This window comes from Procambarus clarkii, chromosome 31, assembly GCF_040958095.1.
Source record: "Procambarus clarkii isolate CNS0578487 chromosome 31, FALCON_Pclarkii_2.0, whole genome shotgun sequence".
Classification (NCBI taxonomy): domain Eukaryota; kingdom Metazoa; phylum Arthropoda; class Malacostraca; order Decapoda; family Cambaridae; genus Procambarus; species Procambarus clarkii.
In genome coordinates this window covers 29,770,807-29,786,851 of record NC_091180.1, presented here as the reverse complement: position 1 = coordinate 29,786,851, position 16,045 = coordinate 29,770,807, and the positions used below count along the sequence as shown (strand labels likewise).

The 16,045-nt window shown below is 45.5% G+C and overlaps 1 protein-coding gene across 2 annotated transcripts in view; it reads left to right on the top strand.

The window, feature by feature from the left end:
* Nucleotides 1–16,045, top strand: part of LOC123758959 (acetylcholine receptor subunit alpha-like 1) — a 287,958-nt gene that overhangs the window by 233,140 nt on the left and 38,773 nt on the right. For both annotated transcript variants that reach the window (XM_069334665.1, XM_069334664.1), the window contains exon 3: nt 2,483–2,592. In XM_069334665.1, coding sequence (XP_069190766.1) covers nt 2,483–2,592 — 110 coding nt within the window. The remainder of the gene's footprint in view (nt 1–2,482; nt 2,593–16,045) is intronic.

Genomic DNA, 16,045 nt, shown 5'->3' with positions numbered 1-16,045 from the left:
CAGCCAGAGGTGGTACTCCCTTCCCTATATATATATATATATATATATATATATATATATATATATATATATATATATATATATATATATATATATATATATATATATATACATATATATATATATATATATATATATATATATATATATATATATATAGTCTTTCTTGCTGACTTATATTTGTGAATATGACAAAGGGTGAGATTAATGATTCTAGTACGAATATTTATTTTATCTTACGTGTTTCTTCACTCGAGAAAGAAGTGGAAAAATTAACTCTCCAAAAGTTCATTTAACAGTTTTATTATGGCCTGGTGGTTTGAGAAGCGTTTGGGCTGCACTCTTTTGTGGCGTGGCTTGGGGGATGGCTTGATACACGCTACTGGTCCCACTGTATGACGGTGTCACTGTCATTGACGGTGTCACTGTCATTGACGGTGTCACTGTCATTGACGGTGTCACTGTCATTCATAGTTTCACAACCTGGAACTATCACCATCTTGGATCTTAACTCCTTCCTGATCAGTAGAGGCCACTCATGATCTTCCCTTGTCTGGGAAGGCAAGAGAAAGGGCGCCTGACAGCTGGGGAGGGACAGCGCTTCCGATTCGTAGTCTTGAGGTTCCGGGTTCGAACCCCAGTGGAGGCGGAGACAAATGGGCAAAAAGTTTCTTTCATCGTGATGCTCCTGTTATCTAACAGTAAATTGGTACCTGGGAGTTAGACTGCTGCTACGGGCTGCTTTCTGGGGATGTGTAATAAAAAGGAGGTCTGGTCGAGGACCGGGCCGCGGGGACGCTAAGCCCCGAAATCCCCTCAAGATAACCCTTCCGTCTCCCTTACTATATAGATATTCTTCAGTTAACAATTTATATCAACTGACAGTTTGACTGAGGTGATTGCAATCATGTTTTTGTTTCCATTTTCCTTTCCCAATTCAATGCGTTGCTTGTAATTTCACCTAAACAATCCAACCCACTAATCTAGATTTGTATACATGACTGTATTAAAGTTTATTCCCTACAATAATGTACAATCTATAGATCCTTTGTCCTCTGTCTTCCCAGCTGTGTGGATATGCTCAACGAGGCCCTTGGGCGAGGGGGAACGTAATCCAGTTTGAGGGACAAATAGTGTAGGGGAGCTGGTTCAAGGGATGGTGAGCAGGGGTCAAATTGGTCGTCAGTCATTCTAGGGATTCGATACGCGGGAAGGGAGGTCTTGGGAGATAGATTACAGGGAGGGATTGGAAGGTCTGGAGGGAGAAGTGTGGTTTAGTTAGAGGAGAAAAATATTAGTTTGAGAGAAAATTTTGTGTTGTAGTCTAGAATCATAGTCTGGGCAGAGTGGTAAACGATAGGAGTAAGACATACCTTCAGATTATTATAAGTGTTTTTGTACACACACACACACACACACACACACACACACACACACACACACACACACACACACACACACACACACACACACACACACACACACACACACACACACACACACACACACATACACACACACACACCAGGTTGTAAAGACAATTCGATCCACCACTTTAAAGGCAGGTATGATAGGTAGATAAGTCAGGAGTCATAGCACAAGACAATCGGTGGCCAGAAAGGCGAGGTTCTAGAGCTAGAGCCCGTTCCCGATGGCACAAATAGGCGAGTACACACTCAGGTCTGAAATCGTGAATTCGTAATCGTAATATTCTACTAAATCGTTATCTAATAGAATATTCGCGAGTTAAAAATCTTGTTAAAATAACATGTTTTTTTCTTTAATGTCTGATTGTTCTAGAGGTGCAACAAAAACCCTATGTTGGCAAATACACCCCCTGTAATGGCCTGTTTACAATTGTGCTCACGAACATAGGAGTTACGAAACATGCACACGCAACCCCAAGCCAACACACACACTCACGCACGCACCCCCACGCCAACACACACACACGCACGCAACCCCAAGCCAATACACACGCAGCCCCAAGCCAACACACACATACGCAACCCCACGCCAACACACACACACACACACACACACACACACACACACACACACACACACACACACACACACACACACACACACACACACACACACACACACACACACACACACACACACACACACTCACGCAACCCCGAGCCAACACACGCAACCCCGAGCCAACACACACACGCAACCCCGAGCCAACACACACACGCAACCCCGAGCCAACATACACACACACGCAACCCCAAGCCAACATACACGCACACGCAACCCCGAGCCAACACACACACGCAACCCCAAGCCAACACACGCAACCCCAAGCCAACACACGCAACCCCAAGCCAACACACATGCACGCACGCGATTCAATACGAAACCAACAGTGAATGCCCCCCAAAAAATATAGATCATGTCTACATTTATAACTAAATCCTTCACCACGGATAATCTCAACATCTACAACTATTATTCGCCTCGTCCTTAACAGGAATGGAGAGACTACAAGCTGGTGTGGGAGCCGGAGGATTATGGGGGAGTCGAGATCCTTCACGTGCCCTCCGAACACATCTGGCTGCCAGATATTGTCCTCTATAACAAGTGAGTGTTTTAATAACTTCCCGACCCTACTGTCATCTGTTTTTAATGTGTTTTTTTTTTGCCGTAAGACTTTACTCCATTGTCATTATTATAGCAAAAACTGCTCAATTAGTGATCTGTTTTCATTGAATATTTCATGTCTATTCTAAGGATCTGTTGGCTTATATTGGTTTGTTATTTCGGCGGAGTGTAACGGCGCCTGATGTGTGTGTTTTTGGATAAGTATTGGGCCCCCCAGGTGTTGTATTGGGCCCCCCAGGTGTTGTATTGGGCCCCCCAGGTGTAGTATTGGGCCCCCAGGTGTTGTATTGGGCCCCCAGGTGTAGTATTGGGCCCCCAGGTGTAGTGGTGTTCCATACTACTGGCCGGCCGTCATCTGGACGGACACTATTGTGTGGCACTCGACACCCACTGGCCACAGTCCCTGTCCCCTTCCAATGTGAACCTGTGAAAATAATAAATAAAAAATATATATATATTATATATAAATATATAATATATATAAATCGTGCAATAGGAGACGCCCAGACCAGGTGGACCACAAAGGCTCCCTCAGATGAATATATAACCATCTTGGACCCATGCAAGTTGCATCTCTCTTTAGCCGAGCTCAAGGAATTTGGTCGGATGCATTATGCGTGCAAGACCCACCAAATATATTTCAGTTGTGTGTTTTGGAGGGGCGGGAGAGCTTGGAGTACAGAAAATCGAGTGGGTTGGGGAGGGAGAGTTGAGGTTGGGATGGGGTTTGGAGGCGAAAGAATGACGATACGTTTGCTCCTCTCTTGAGAGTATTCTATCAGGTATCTGGTTCCTTTCCCAGCGATCACTGGATGCCTTTCAACACGCCATGGCACAGAAATCCCTTCAACATCTGTACAGGTCAAGACCTGCACGAGAAGATACACTCATATGCCCACTCATCATTCATGCACTCTTCCCGGCAGCCACAACCACCAAACGAAACTGCAACATTAACAAAACAGCACTTAGGCCTCCACTGGCAGGCCTACATCGCCAATGAAAGCCTCCATCCAAAAAGAAATATATATATATATATATAAGCACTCCGCACAAACCGGAAAACCCCGACCGAGAAGTATACAAACTTAACACCATGAACACCATACTATCTTCCTCAATCATATCCTTGGAAAACCCAACACTACATAACCTCCAAGATAATACGTGCATCACCTCCGCTACACGAGATTTAGTTCATGTTCCTGTAGAGAAAACCTGACAACCATTCGTCTGTGAATTATTTTGTTTACTCGCGTCTATTTTCTCTTGCTGATTTCTCGTGTTAATCCACACCGAAATGGTTGTGTAAAATGTATTGGATGTTTGGAGTGGTTTGTATGAGGGTTGGGTGTAAGGGGGTGTTGTGGGGTGTAAGGGGGTGTTGTGGGGTGTAAGGGGGTGTAAGGGGGGTGTTGTGGGATGTAAGGGCGGTGTTGTGGGGTGTAAGGAATTGTTGTGGGGTGTAGGGTGTGTTGGAGGATGGAGAGGAAGTGGTAGGCGTAAGTGGTAGGGATTATTAATGTTTAACCATTATCACAGAATACATCTTCAGTGAGAACGCATAGTTCTTCCTCTAATTGTTGTCTATTTATAAAGTGGTACTGTTGTGTATCCTGTATTATATATATTATATAGTCATTGTTTTCCTGGTCCGTAAAAAGTGTCAGAAAAATGAGATTGTTGTTATTGCTAATATTGTGATATAAATATACCATGCGAGGCCTATTGGTCTCGTATGGACCAATAGGATTTGTGCGATATTCTTTATTTTTTCTTGTGCGTAAAGTGCAGCTGAAGTTTCTGGCACGAAACTGCACACTTAATGTAACCAGAGAAGTAAATCAACTGGTTTATTAAACCGCATTAAATTTAGAATATTAATATACATCTTTGCCGGATTTGGTAAGAGTTCGACGCAGTAAGTCGAACCCTGGATAACCCTGGTGCGGGAGTGTATACACCGCCGTCTGAGGGAAAGGTCCCGTGGCGCAGTGGTAAGACACTCGCCCGGCGCCTCACGAGCGCTTTGGCCTGGGTTCGTATCCTGGTAGGGAAGGATTGACCGGGTGCCAATCCTTTAACAGTAGCCTCTGTTCACCCAGCAGTGAATGGGTACCTGGTGGTTAAACGATTTAGCGCGTCGTATTCCGGGGAAAATTAGGATTACGGACCTGCCCGAAACGCTATGCATGCTAATGGCTTTACAAGAATGTATAAACGTTTGTATATATAAATACATAAGTAACAAAAACACAGTAACATATACATCGCGTCTCAAGACAAAAACCCTCTTAGATCCATGCTCATTACATTACATTATATTCCCGAAAACTGCGCTCGGCTCCCAGGGAATATTTCTGCCAGCTGGGCGTCGCCTCGGGTCTTATCTGCGGGCGGGCAGTAACGGAAGACAAACCATGACGCTAATGGAGAAGTTGCATTGAGGCCGGCCAGAGATACTGCCGCTGCCTCCGCCGGCCATAACCTTCATATAAAGGTAACGCCGCAGAGTTTACCCTGATTGCTGCCCCAGACGCGGTTACCATTACTTAGTGGCTCGGGGCGTCATCATCTAGGCCGTCATGCCCACCCGAGCGGGATAGCAGGAGGTCCAGCGTCACTCTCTATGATAACACTTACGACTAAGTCACGACACAATAACCTTGCGTGCTGCGTAAGTGTCACTCTCCCCTGACACTTACACGCTCCCAGGGCCTGACAGCTGAGTGAACAGCGCTCGGCATTCGTAGTCCTGAGGTTCCGGGGTCGATCCCCGGTGGAAGCGAAAACAAATGGGAAGATTTTAAATAGGTACCTGGGAGTTAGACAGCAGCTACGGGCTGCTTCCTGGGGGTGTGTAACAAAAAAAAGAGGCCTGGTCGAGGATCGGGCCGCGGGGACGCTAAGCCCCGAAATCATCTCAAAATAACCGTCCATCAACCCTCCTAACATTTTGCAGGCTACGTATAAATATGGGGTTTGTAAGCAATACAAATATATTTAAAATTCAATATTATGTAATAATTATTATAGTATATTACTTATTTCCATTATTTTTTATAATTATTTCCATTACAGTTATAAACAATAGCACGTGTTTATTAGTTTAACCTGAATTTACCTGAACTCCATTCTAAGAACCCTGCCAGTGTCTCGGGATCCCGGTCTACAAGGAAACCCTGGCACAAGCGTCAGGGTTCGACAAGTATTTGCGCATATGTGAATGTGATTGTAAATACATCAGAGATACTGGCAAAGGACTCGACACCCATATTTCTGAGCATCATTAATCGATCAGAACTGCTCAATAATTGTGCAATATTACTTCATGTTAGCCTCGCCGATCATGACATCTATTGGAATGCCTCAAAAAAAGCATAATCCACTGCAGTGGCTTTATCGAACAAAATTGGATTGAGTCTGCCTTAATCAGAGATTTTCCCATTACACAGAATATTCGTTCTGGTTGGTTTCGACTATCCTCGGTTGCTGGCCAATATTACCAGAATTTTTAAGTTTTTTTTTTTTTTTTGCAGCCTGGCCTAAACCTTGTACACTGTGGCACTGCGTTTACGTCATTAGTTATATATATTTATCTGCTCTGTACTGTCTAGTATTGATCTATCTTGAGATGATTTCGGGGCTTTTTTTTTTTTTAGTGTCCTCTCGGCCCGGTCCTCGACCAGGCTTCCACCCCCAGGAAGCAGCCCGTGACAGCTGACTAACACCCAGGTACCTATTTTACTGCTAGGTAACAGGGGCATAGGGTGAAAGAAACTCTGCCCATTGTTTCTCGCCGGCGCCTGGGATCGAACCCAGGACCACAGGATCACAAGTCCTGCGTGCTGTCCGCTCGGCGGACCGGCTCCCTTCCCTTCTTTGATGAGTATAAGTATTATATATGTTTTATTTGCCTTTGAATCTTGGGCTGCTGCTATCAGTAATATGAACCTGGGAATAAAAAACTTTCATTGTAATTCTCCTTTATGCCTTGAAGAAATATACTAGTACCCTATGAAAGGAATACAGTCTGTTTTCTGTGGGAATTTAGATGAAACTTGTCAAAGAAAAATAAACCTATTCAGTTCCCCACGCCAATGTTGTTTTCCTGTGTATCTCCTGGTGGACTGTTTTCCGCCTTATTTGTCTATCTTTGTCTATCTTTGTCTATCTTTGTTTATCTTAGTCTATCTTAGTCTATCTTTGTCTATCTTTGTCTATCTTTGTCTGTCTTAGTGTTTCTGCCGGAGTCTTGGGCCACCGGTAGTGGCCTCCCGCTCACCCAGCACCTCTACCTCCGTTCCCATGCTCAGGCGACACATTAATCCTCCACCGTCCCGCTATCTTTCATTTACCACTGATGACGACCAAGTTAAGCTGGTTTGGAAGCACTTTAGCAATTTTCATCTTTCGTTTGTGGTTTGAAGTGGAAACATCAGTATAAAAACGGACGGAATTAGATGCGCTATGAAGTTTGCTGATTAATATGGAAAGTTAGCGGCGAACAGGACCGTGTTGAGCAACATAGTTGGAGAGTAACGAGGCTGAAACTAACCCACATAAGAAAATTAAAGGTAAAGGACGATATTTCGGTTCGTCCTGGAGCCTTACCAAGTTAAAGAGGGAGAAAAGAGATGAAGGGGAAGCCACTTTGAGGCGAGAAAAGAGGCAAGGTGGGAAAAGGTGAGTTACGAGTGGGAAAGAAAGTTGGGGAAGAAAACCGAGCCAAAGGCAGCTAAGAGATGAAAGTTAAACTGAACAAAAGAAGCTAGAAAAGGGAAGGGGAGTAAATACAAATATAAAGGAGAGATTCTCTTATTTCTCCTTTGTTTAGTTAATTTTTGCATTTACTCTCGTCCTCCTCCACCGATCACCTTATATCACTTAACCTGATATCGTGTTTACATGTATTACCTCACCCAACAACCTGTTATATCACAATTCACCTCACCTCTTCTCACCGCCTGTCATCTCATTTTACCTCACGTCACCTCATCCTACATGCGTCACTTTTCCTCAATCTCACCTTAAGCCATCTCACTTCGTCTCATTTCCACGTCTCATGTCACCTTACTCCAATCACTTTATCTTCTTCTTCCTTTAACCCCTATACTCTACTGGCCACCATCTTGCCCTCCCACGAGCGTTCAGTCTACCTCCTCTCTCCTCCCGCCAGCGTTCAGTCTACCTCCTCTCTCCTCCCACCAGCGTTCAGTCTACCTCCTCTCTCCTCCCGCCAGCGTTCAGTCTACCTCCTCTCTCCTCCCACCAGCGTTCAGTCTACCTCCTCTCTCCTCCCACCAGCGTTCAGTCTACCTCATCTCTCCTCCCACCAGCGTTCAGTCTACCTCCTCTCTCCCGCCAGCGTTCAGTCTACCTCCTCTCTCCTCCCACCAGCGTTCAGTCTACCTCCTCTCTCCTCCCGCCAGCGTTCAGTCTACCTCCTCTCTCCTCCCACCAGCGTTCAGTCTACCTCCTCTCTCCTCCCACCAGCGTTCAGTCTACCTCCTCTCTCCTCCCACCAGCGTTCAGTCAACCTCCTCTCTCCTCCCACCAGCGTTCAGTCTACCTCCTCTCTCCTCCCACCAGCGTTCAGTCTACCTCCTCTCTCCTCCCACCAGCGTTCAGTCTACCTCCTCTCTCCTACCACCAGCGTTCAGTCTACCTCCTCTCTCCTCCCACCAGCGTTCAGTCTACCTCCTCTCCCCTCCCACCAGCGTTCAGTCTACCTTCTCTCTCCTCCCACCAGCGTTCAGTCTACCTCCTCTCTCCTCCCGCCAGCGTTCAGTCTACCTCCTCTCTCCTCCCACCAGCGTTCAGTCTACCTCCTCTCCCCTCTCCCGCCCCGCCGCCTAAACTGCCGTGCTGGCGAGCAAGAGCAGGAGACTCGGGGGGTGAGAGTGTCGTCGTCGGCGCAACTGCTGCCAGGAAAAGTCCGACACAAGTTAAGAGGTTTTTCTCCTCTTGGGAAACAATTAGTGTGGAGGGTACTCCTACGGGTGACACGAGGAGAGGCAGGTCGAGGGGAGCAGTAGGGGACACGGGTCGGCGAGGGAGGGGAGGGACGGTCGGGGATTGAACGTCGACCTGCATGAAGCGAGACCGTTGTTCCACTGTCCAGTATACCGTCTTCACACACACACACACCGCATGACAGTTAATGGCCGGTGGCTGATCGGACAGACCACTGGACGTATGATCTTGTGGTCCCGGGTTCGATCCCGGGCGCCGGCGAGAAACAATGGACAGTGTCTTTCACCCTGATGCCCCTGTTACCTAGCAGTAAATAGGTACCTGGGAGTTAGTCAGCTGTCACGGGCTGCTTCCTGGGGGTGGAAGCCTGGTCGATGACCGGGCCGTGGGGACACTAAGCCCCGAAATCATCTCAAGATAGTCATAATGGGATATGGGAGCAGTTACCTGACCTGGAGAGCTTCAGGTGCGTCACGGGGATATCCACAAGGCCACGAGAGTTAATAAAGTGATGGCAAAGATCCAGGGACCATATATCAACAGGTCCTCAGTGTCTAATGACTGGACCTACAATAATGTAGTGCGTTGAGGTCATGACCATGCTCTTGCATGCTCTTGCATGCTCTTGCATGCTCTTGCATGTAAAGTGCTTAAGATTGGGTGATTGGTCACCTGTCTCAGGTACCCGTAAGCCAACCTGATCCCGTCACCCAGAATGTTGCACCGTCTGGGGGCTTTTTGCTCTGCCCAAATATACAGGTTTCGGATCTAAAAATTTCATAGTTTTTACGACTTTTTGGTCAAGAAATTCTATATTGACTGCCAGCCTCCTTCCAGGTTTCTAATACCATTAGCAGAGTAATGCAAGTAATTAATGCTTTTTGCTTTTGTTCTATTCATTACAAATTTGCGTTCCGTGTCTTATGTTACTGAAAAGAAGTTCAAATCATTGGTTGTGTAGACGTTTTTAAGAGTTAAATTTAAAACGAAAATGGGTGAAGGGCGGAGACTTGGATCCACTTACACTTAAATCCGCACTAAATGAGGCATTTACGCTGTTGGATCCAATCTCAAGATAAATTGAGGTGGACACTGATGAATTAAGACAAAGCCAATATGTAACCTCGAGGGAGACACGAGCTAAACACGACCAAGTTCCCTCTCTTGCTCTATCTTTGTGTCCATCTCTCAGCCGGCGCCCCCGGCCTCCACACACCCGCGGCCCCCCGGCCTCCACACACCCGCGGCCCCCCCCCGGCCTCCACACACCCGCGGCCCCCCCCCCCCCCGGCCTCCACACACCCGCGGCCCCCCCCCGGCCTCCACACACCCGCGGCCCCCCGGCCTCCACACACCTGCGGCCCCCCGGCCTCCACACACCCGCGGCCCCCCGGCCTCCACACACCCGCGGCCCCCCGGCCTCCACACACCCGCGGCCCCCCGGCCTCCACACACCCGCGGCCCCCCGGCCTCCACACACCCGCGGCCCCCCGGCCTCCACACACCCGCGGCCCCCCGGCCTCCACACACCCGCGGCCCCCCGGCCTCCACACACCCGCGGCCCCCCGGCCTCCACACACCCGCGGCCCCCCCGGCCTCCACACACCCGCGGCCCCCCGGCCTCCACACACCCGCGGCCCCCCGGCCTCCACACACCCGCGGCCCCCCCGGCCTCCACACACCCGCGGCCCCCCGGCCTCCACACACCCGCGGCCCCCCGGCCTCCACACTCGCCGTCCCCCGGCCTCCACACTCGCCGCCCCCGGCTCCAGGGAGTGACCTTCAATAAAGAGCACGCCACAGTGCTGGAGACCTCAATTACGGGATCACCATAGCCCGTGCTACATGGACACTTCATTCTGAGTAGCTAAATCTAAACCAACAACATGCTGGAGACGGAGCTTTTAGAAATCAGTAGACACACACATGAGTGATGGTGCTGATCTGATCATCCCTCGGCACCATAAAGAGCATAAGGCGCCGACGGAACAATCATCAAAGAAAAAGAATTGGTTGTCAAGATGGTCACGACGGCCGAGGCAAGATGGTCATGTCGGGCAAGGCAGGATATGTCACTGCCATGGAAACAGTGGTGACGGTGAAGGGATCATCAGAGGCTGTGGATGAAGCAGGATGACCACTCATCACAGGAGGAGCCATGGAGTGTACACGAGCCACTCACCCACAGGGAAAACTCCAGTCATTCTCAGTGGTGTGAATTGAGGTCCTAGTATACCACCCTCGAGACACACAAGGACTGGTGTGTATGGCTGAAGAAACAACCACCACCACGGAGTCCATCCATGGCTGGTATAACCAAGCACGTTAGCCCCCCCAAGGCTAACATGACGCAGCCCCCCAAGGATAACATGACGCAGCCTTTAAGGCTAACATGACGCAGCCCCCCAAGGCTAACATGACGCAGCCCCCCAAGGCTAACATGACGCAGCCCCCCAAGGTTAACATCGCCTTGAGGGCGCACTAGAGTGTTAAATAATAGTGACCCTGGATGGAAATTTTAATTTAAAAAGTTGCAAGGTCAAATGCAGAACAATTGAAGTTACAAACGCAAATAGATACAAAGCAGAAAGATAAAATTATTGGGAAGATAAAAATCTGGAACTGCAAATTGTGAGATGAAAATGAAAAATCCTGCCAGTCGAAATGACTGACTAGCTAATTGAAAATTAATTTCTCTGTCACTGCAGCAGCGAGGTCACTGGTGCTGACCAGCAGGGAAACTGAAGCACAACTCGTCCAAAGATTCTAGAAAAAAACAGCAAAATGTTTCTAAACTTTTAACCAAAATCTAGAGTAATAATAACTGATATAATGACCAAACCCCAACTCAGAAGAGGGAGAAGGGACGACGTTTCGGTCCGTCATGGATCATTATCAGGTCGTGATCTGGACGTTTTAGGTCCAGGAGGGACCGAAACATCGTCGCTTCTCCATCTTCTGAGTTGGGGTTTGGTCATCATGTCTTCAGCCACGTTATTGTGACTCATCGTCTAAACATTGACATAAAAGTGCGGCAGAAATAAGTCATCAATTGTTGAAGCTATTATTTGGCACTCGTTCCCGACGAGTGGGGCACGATGACTAGGGCACGATGACTAGGGCACGATGACTAGGGCACGACGATTTGGGTACGACAAAATGTTCGAAGAAATGTTCGAACGCCATCAGTTGTGAGTCGTGTTTAAACCACTATTCATTACAACCTGTCCTCCAAACAAAGACCCCAAAGTCCATTCCATCCACCCGCCAAACCCCCTGTTTATGAATGAAAAACAGTTTCCACACGACTCAACTAATGACGTTCGAACACTTCCGAAACAAGTGCTTCACTGATTAATCTTGTTCGAACCACAACGTTATAAATGGTTCGCTAAAAAATCCACATGCTACAAATACAAATAATCGCCAACAGAACCTAAACACCTAACCTATGCCTATATGCTATTATAATACTTTATTTGAGAAAATTCCCGTTTTGACCGAACAGCATGTAAAAATTTATGAATGCGTCTGTGGGGTCGACCGCTGGATGTAATGGACTTGAGGTCGAGGACGGGTTGGTTCTTTGTATCGTATTTTGTCTTCATTTTCTAAGAAAAAATATATTTTCTGCTATTCATTCATTAATAAGAATGAATTGCAGAATATCTACAAATAACAATTACCTCGTATTCATCTTTTCTTTTAAATTCTGTAGTAAATCAAATTAAATTACAAGTAAAAAATGGCACGCCTCAGCTTGGTGTTACCAGAATTTGTTCAGCTCTGTATATTCATATACTGTATATTCATATACTGTATATTCATATACTGTATATTCATATACTGTATATTCATATACTGTATATTCATATACTGTATATTCATATACTGTATATTCATATACTGTATATTCATATACTGTATATTCATATACTGTATATTCATATACTGTATATTCATATACTGTATATTCATATACTGTATATTCATATACTGTATATTCATATACTTCATTTCTGAGCAACTTTGAGAATTTCTGTATCTTGACAACTATATGGAGAAGCATGCTAAAATAAATGCGGATTTGTTGATACATCTGTTACTTTAACGAGGGATAATGCGTTATCGAACTTAATATCTCCGGAAATGTACGGGTGTAGTTGTATCATATATATAATACTGCACAGTATTGATCAGCCGATCTTTGTTAACATTGACTAAATGCTCGTTAATCCGGCAGCCGACCCCGCTGTTTACGAATGAAAAACACTTCACACATGACTCTTGCTTAATTAGCTCGAATTTTTCTTGAACTCTGCTTCGTTCTTTGCTTATACTGGACAACACGCCTCTTAAAGTCCTTCACCCACATAAATACAATTACTAATAGAACCAAAACATCTGATCTTAAAATTGTAACACACATAATATTAATGTATATATAGCAAAATACTTTTATCACATTGTTCATAAAATTTATGAATGTGCCTTTGGGATCGGCTGCAGGTTGGACGAGAATATGTTGTATATTAAAGGGCACTTAGAGAACACTTTAGGTGTTATTAAAGGCCACTTAGAGAACACTTTAGGTGTTATTAAAGGCCACTTAGAGAACACTTTAGGTGTTATTAAAGGCCACTTAGAGAACACTTTAGGTGTTATTAAAGGGCACTTAGAGAACACTTTAGGTGTTATTAAAGGCCACTTAGAGAACACTTTAGGTGTTATTAAAGGCCACTTAGAGAACACTTTAGGTGTTATTAAAGGCCACTTAGAGAACACTTTAGGTGTTATTAAAGGCCACTTAGAGAACACTTTAGGTGTTATTAAAGGCCACTTAGAGGACACTTTAGGTGTTATTAAAGGCCACTTAGAGAACACTTTAGGTGTTATTAAAGGCCACTTAGAGAACACTTTAGGTGTTATTAAAGGCCACTTAGAGAACACTTTAGGTGTTATTAAAGGCCACTTAGAGAACACTTTAGGTGTTATTAAAGGCCACTTAGAGAACACTTTAGGTGTTATTAAAGGCCACTTAGAGAACACTTTAGGTGTTATTAAAGGCTACTTAGAGAACACTTTAGGTGTTATTAAAGGCCACTTAGAGAACACTTTAGGTGTTATTAAAGGCCACTTAGAGAACACTTTAGGTGTTATTAAAGGCCACTTAGAGAACACTCTAGGTGTTATTAAAGGCCACTTAGAGAACACTTTAGGTGTTATTAAAGGCCACTTAGAGAACACTTTAGGTGTTATTAAAGGCCACTTAGAGAACACTTTAGGTGTTATTAAAGGCCACTTAGAGAACACTTTAGGTGTTATTAAAGGCCACTTAGAGAACACTTTAGGTGTTATTAAAGGCCACTTAGAGAACACTTTAGGTGTTATTAAAGGCCACTTAGAGAACACTTTAGGTGTTATTAAAGGCCACTTAGAGAACACTTTAGGTGTTATTAAAGGCCACTTAGAGAACACTTTAGGTGTTGGTCTAAGGCCTATCAACCTCAGGAAGGTTATTAAGGCCGCCCCAATATCTTGCTTACCAGCCGCAGGAATACTTTAGTCTGAATATAGTCCAGAACTAAAGTTAACTCTCGGTATAAATACACTGTGAAAATAGCTACACCATTCTGTGTATGCTTGTTACACAGACATGTTTCCTAGAGGTGTACACCATCCCGTGGTATATACAATGATTACTCACCAGAGGCTCATGGGTCTTAAGACTAACACCACACCAAATGTCTGCTAATAATTGGATTATTCAGTTATATTAATTTTATTTCAGAATGTGAGAATAGATGGCAGGGCTTTTGGTATACATTGGCGAACTCCAATATTTTCGCATCAGGATATAGCTAATTTTATAATTATAAAGTACAAATCTTTGTAGCATCATTTTTACCTCTTGACGACCATATATCTTTTGAGGCCATTGTTACACGCTCTTCCATATTATGTACAAGCTTACTAGGTGGGTACCCGGCGTTGCCCGGGTCTGTTTCCCATCTATCCATCCACCAATCTTTCCATCCATTCATACACCTAGCTAAGTACCCGACGTGGCCCCCCTCCTCCTCCCTACCCTTTCCCCTCCCCCCACTCCCCTTACCCATGTCCTCCCCCCACCCCAACCCTTCCCCCCTACGTCCTCCCCCCGTCCCTCCTCTCCCTTTGTCCACCCCACCCATCTTCCCCTTGGCCTTCCCCCTCTAGACAGCCTCTTCTTTCCTTACATAAAATATACTCTTTTATGAAAAAAATATGATAAACTCTTCGGAAATCGCGACCAATATTTCACACTTGACCAGAGAATCGGCGAGATCGATTGCTGGGTGTGAATAATTACTAATATTTCTTAAATCATCTAACTTAGGTCTGTCCCGACCAGTGTATGTCCATCCCATACACCAGCCCACTCTCCTTACAAATTTGGGTGAGGCCAGCCCCAAACATCAGCCCTTCAACTGTGAATAAACATCCTCTTAGAGTATAAATTGTAATATTGTAGATGAGAATATGTAAATTAAGTTTGGTGTATTATGTTTACTTCTATAGATTAGTTTTTTTTAGTTTTGTTGTTGTATTCCTGTATATTCAGGACTATGACTCATCGAAAACCATCAACAATACTTCAATAGTTGTTTTCCAAAGCGTCGATATGAAGAAATGCTACAAATAAATTTGTAAATAGATGCAGGTATTTTGCCCCTGAACATAGTGACCAACATGAACACATTACTTAAAATGAACGGCCCATTACAGCTGTCCAAGCTCAGCCTTAAAACAATGACAAGAATACATTTCATGCAGTAGTGCTTGCCTGGTGCTGCGTGGTACACGACGCTTCCTATAAAGATATTATATCTGCGCACACTAGCTGTATACATGTTAACTAATCATGTATAACGGAGGCATTCTTTCAAAGATTATCATCTAACATACTTACACAGTATTCCCAACTGATGGCATTGGAACTATTATATTAGTTCTATTATCTATTATCTGGACATTTGAATTATTATCACAGCTAACATCTTCAAAATACTTTAACAGTGAAACTTGTATGTAAATTTTGGTCAACGTAACGAAAACATCTGATCTAAAGTAATCTTATGTTAATCATAATATACAATAGTATGTTAAATATAACTGTGTATCAGTTGAGGGTCCCTGAAGAGAACCAGAAGAGTTCAAGTTGGAACTCGACTGATACGAGAGATGTGTGGTCACCAGGGCACCGTGGTCACCAGGGCACCGTGGTCACCAGGGCACCGCGTGGTCACCAGGGCACCGCGTGGTCACCAGGGCACCGTGGTCACCAGGGCACCGTGGTCACCAGGGCACCGTGGTCACCAGGGCACCGTGGTCACCAGGGCACCGTGGTCACCAGGGCACCGTGGTCACCAGGGCACCGTGGTCACCAGGGCACCGTGGTCACCAGGGCACCGTG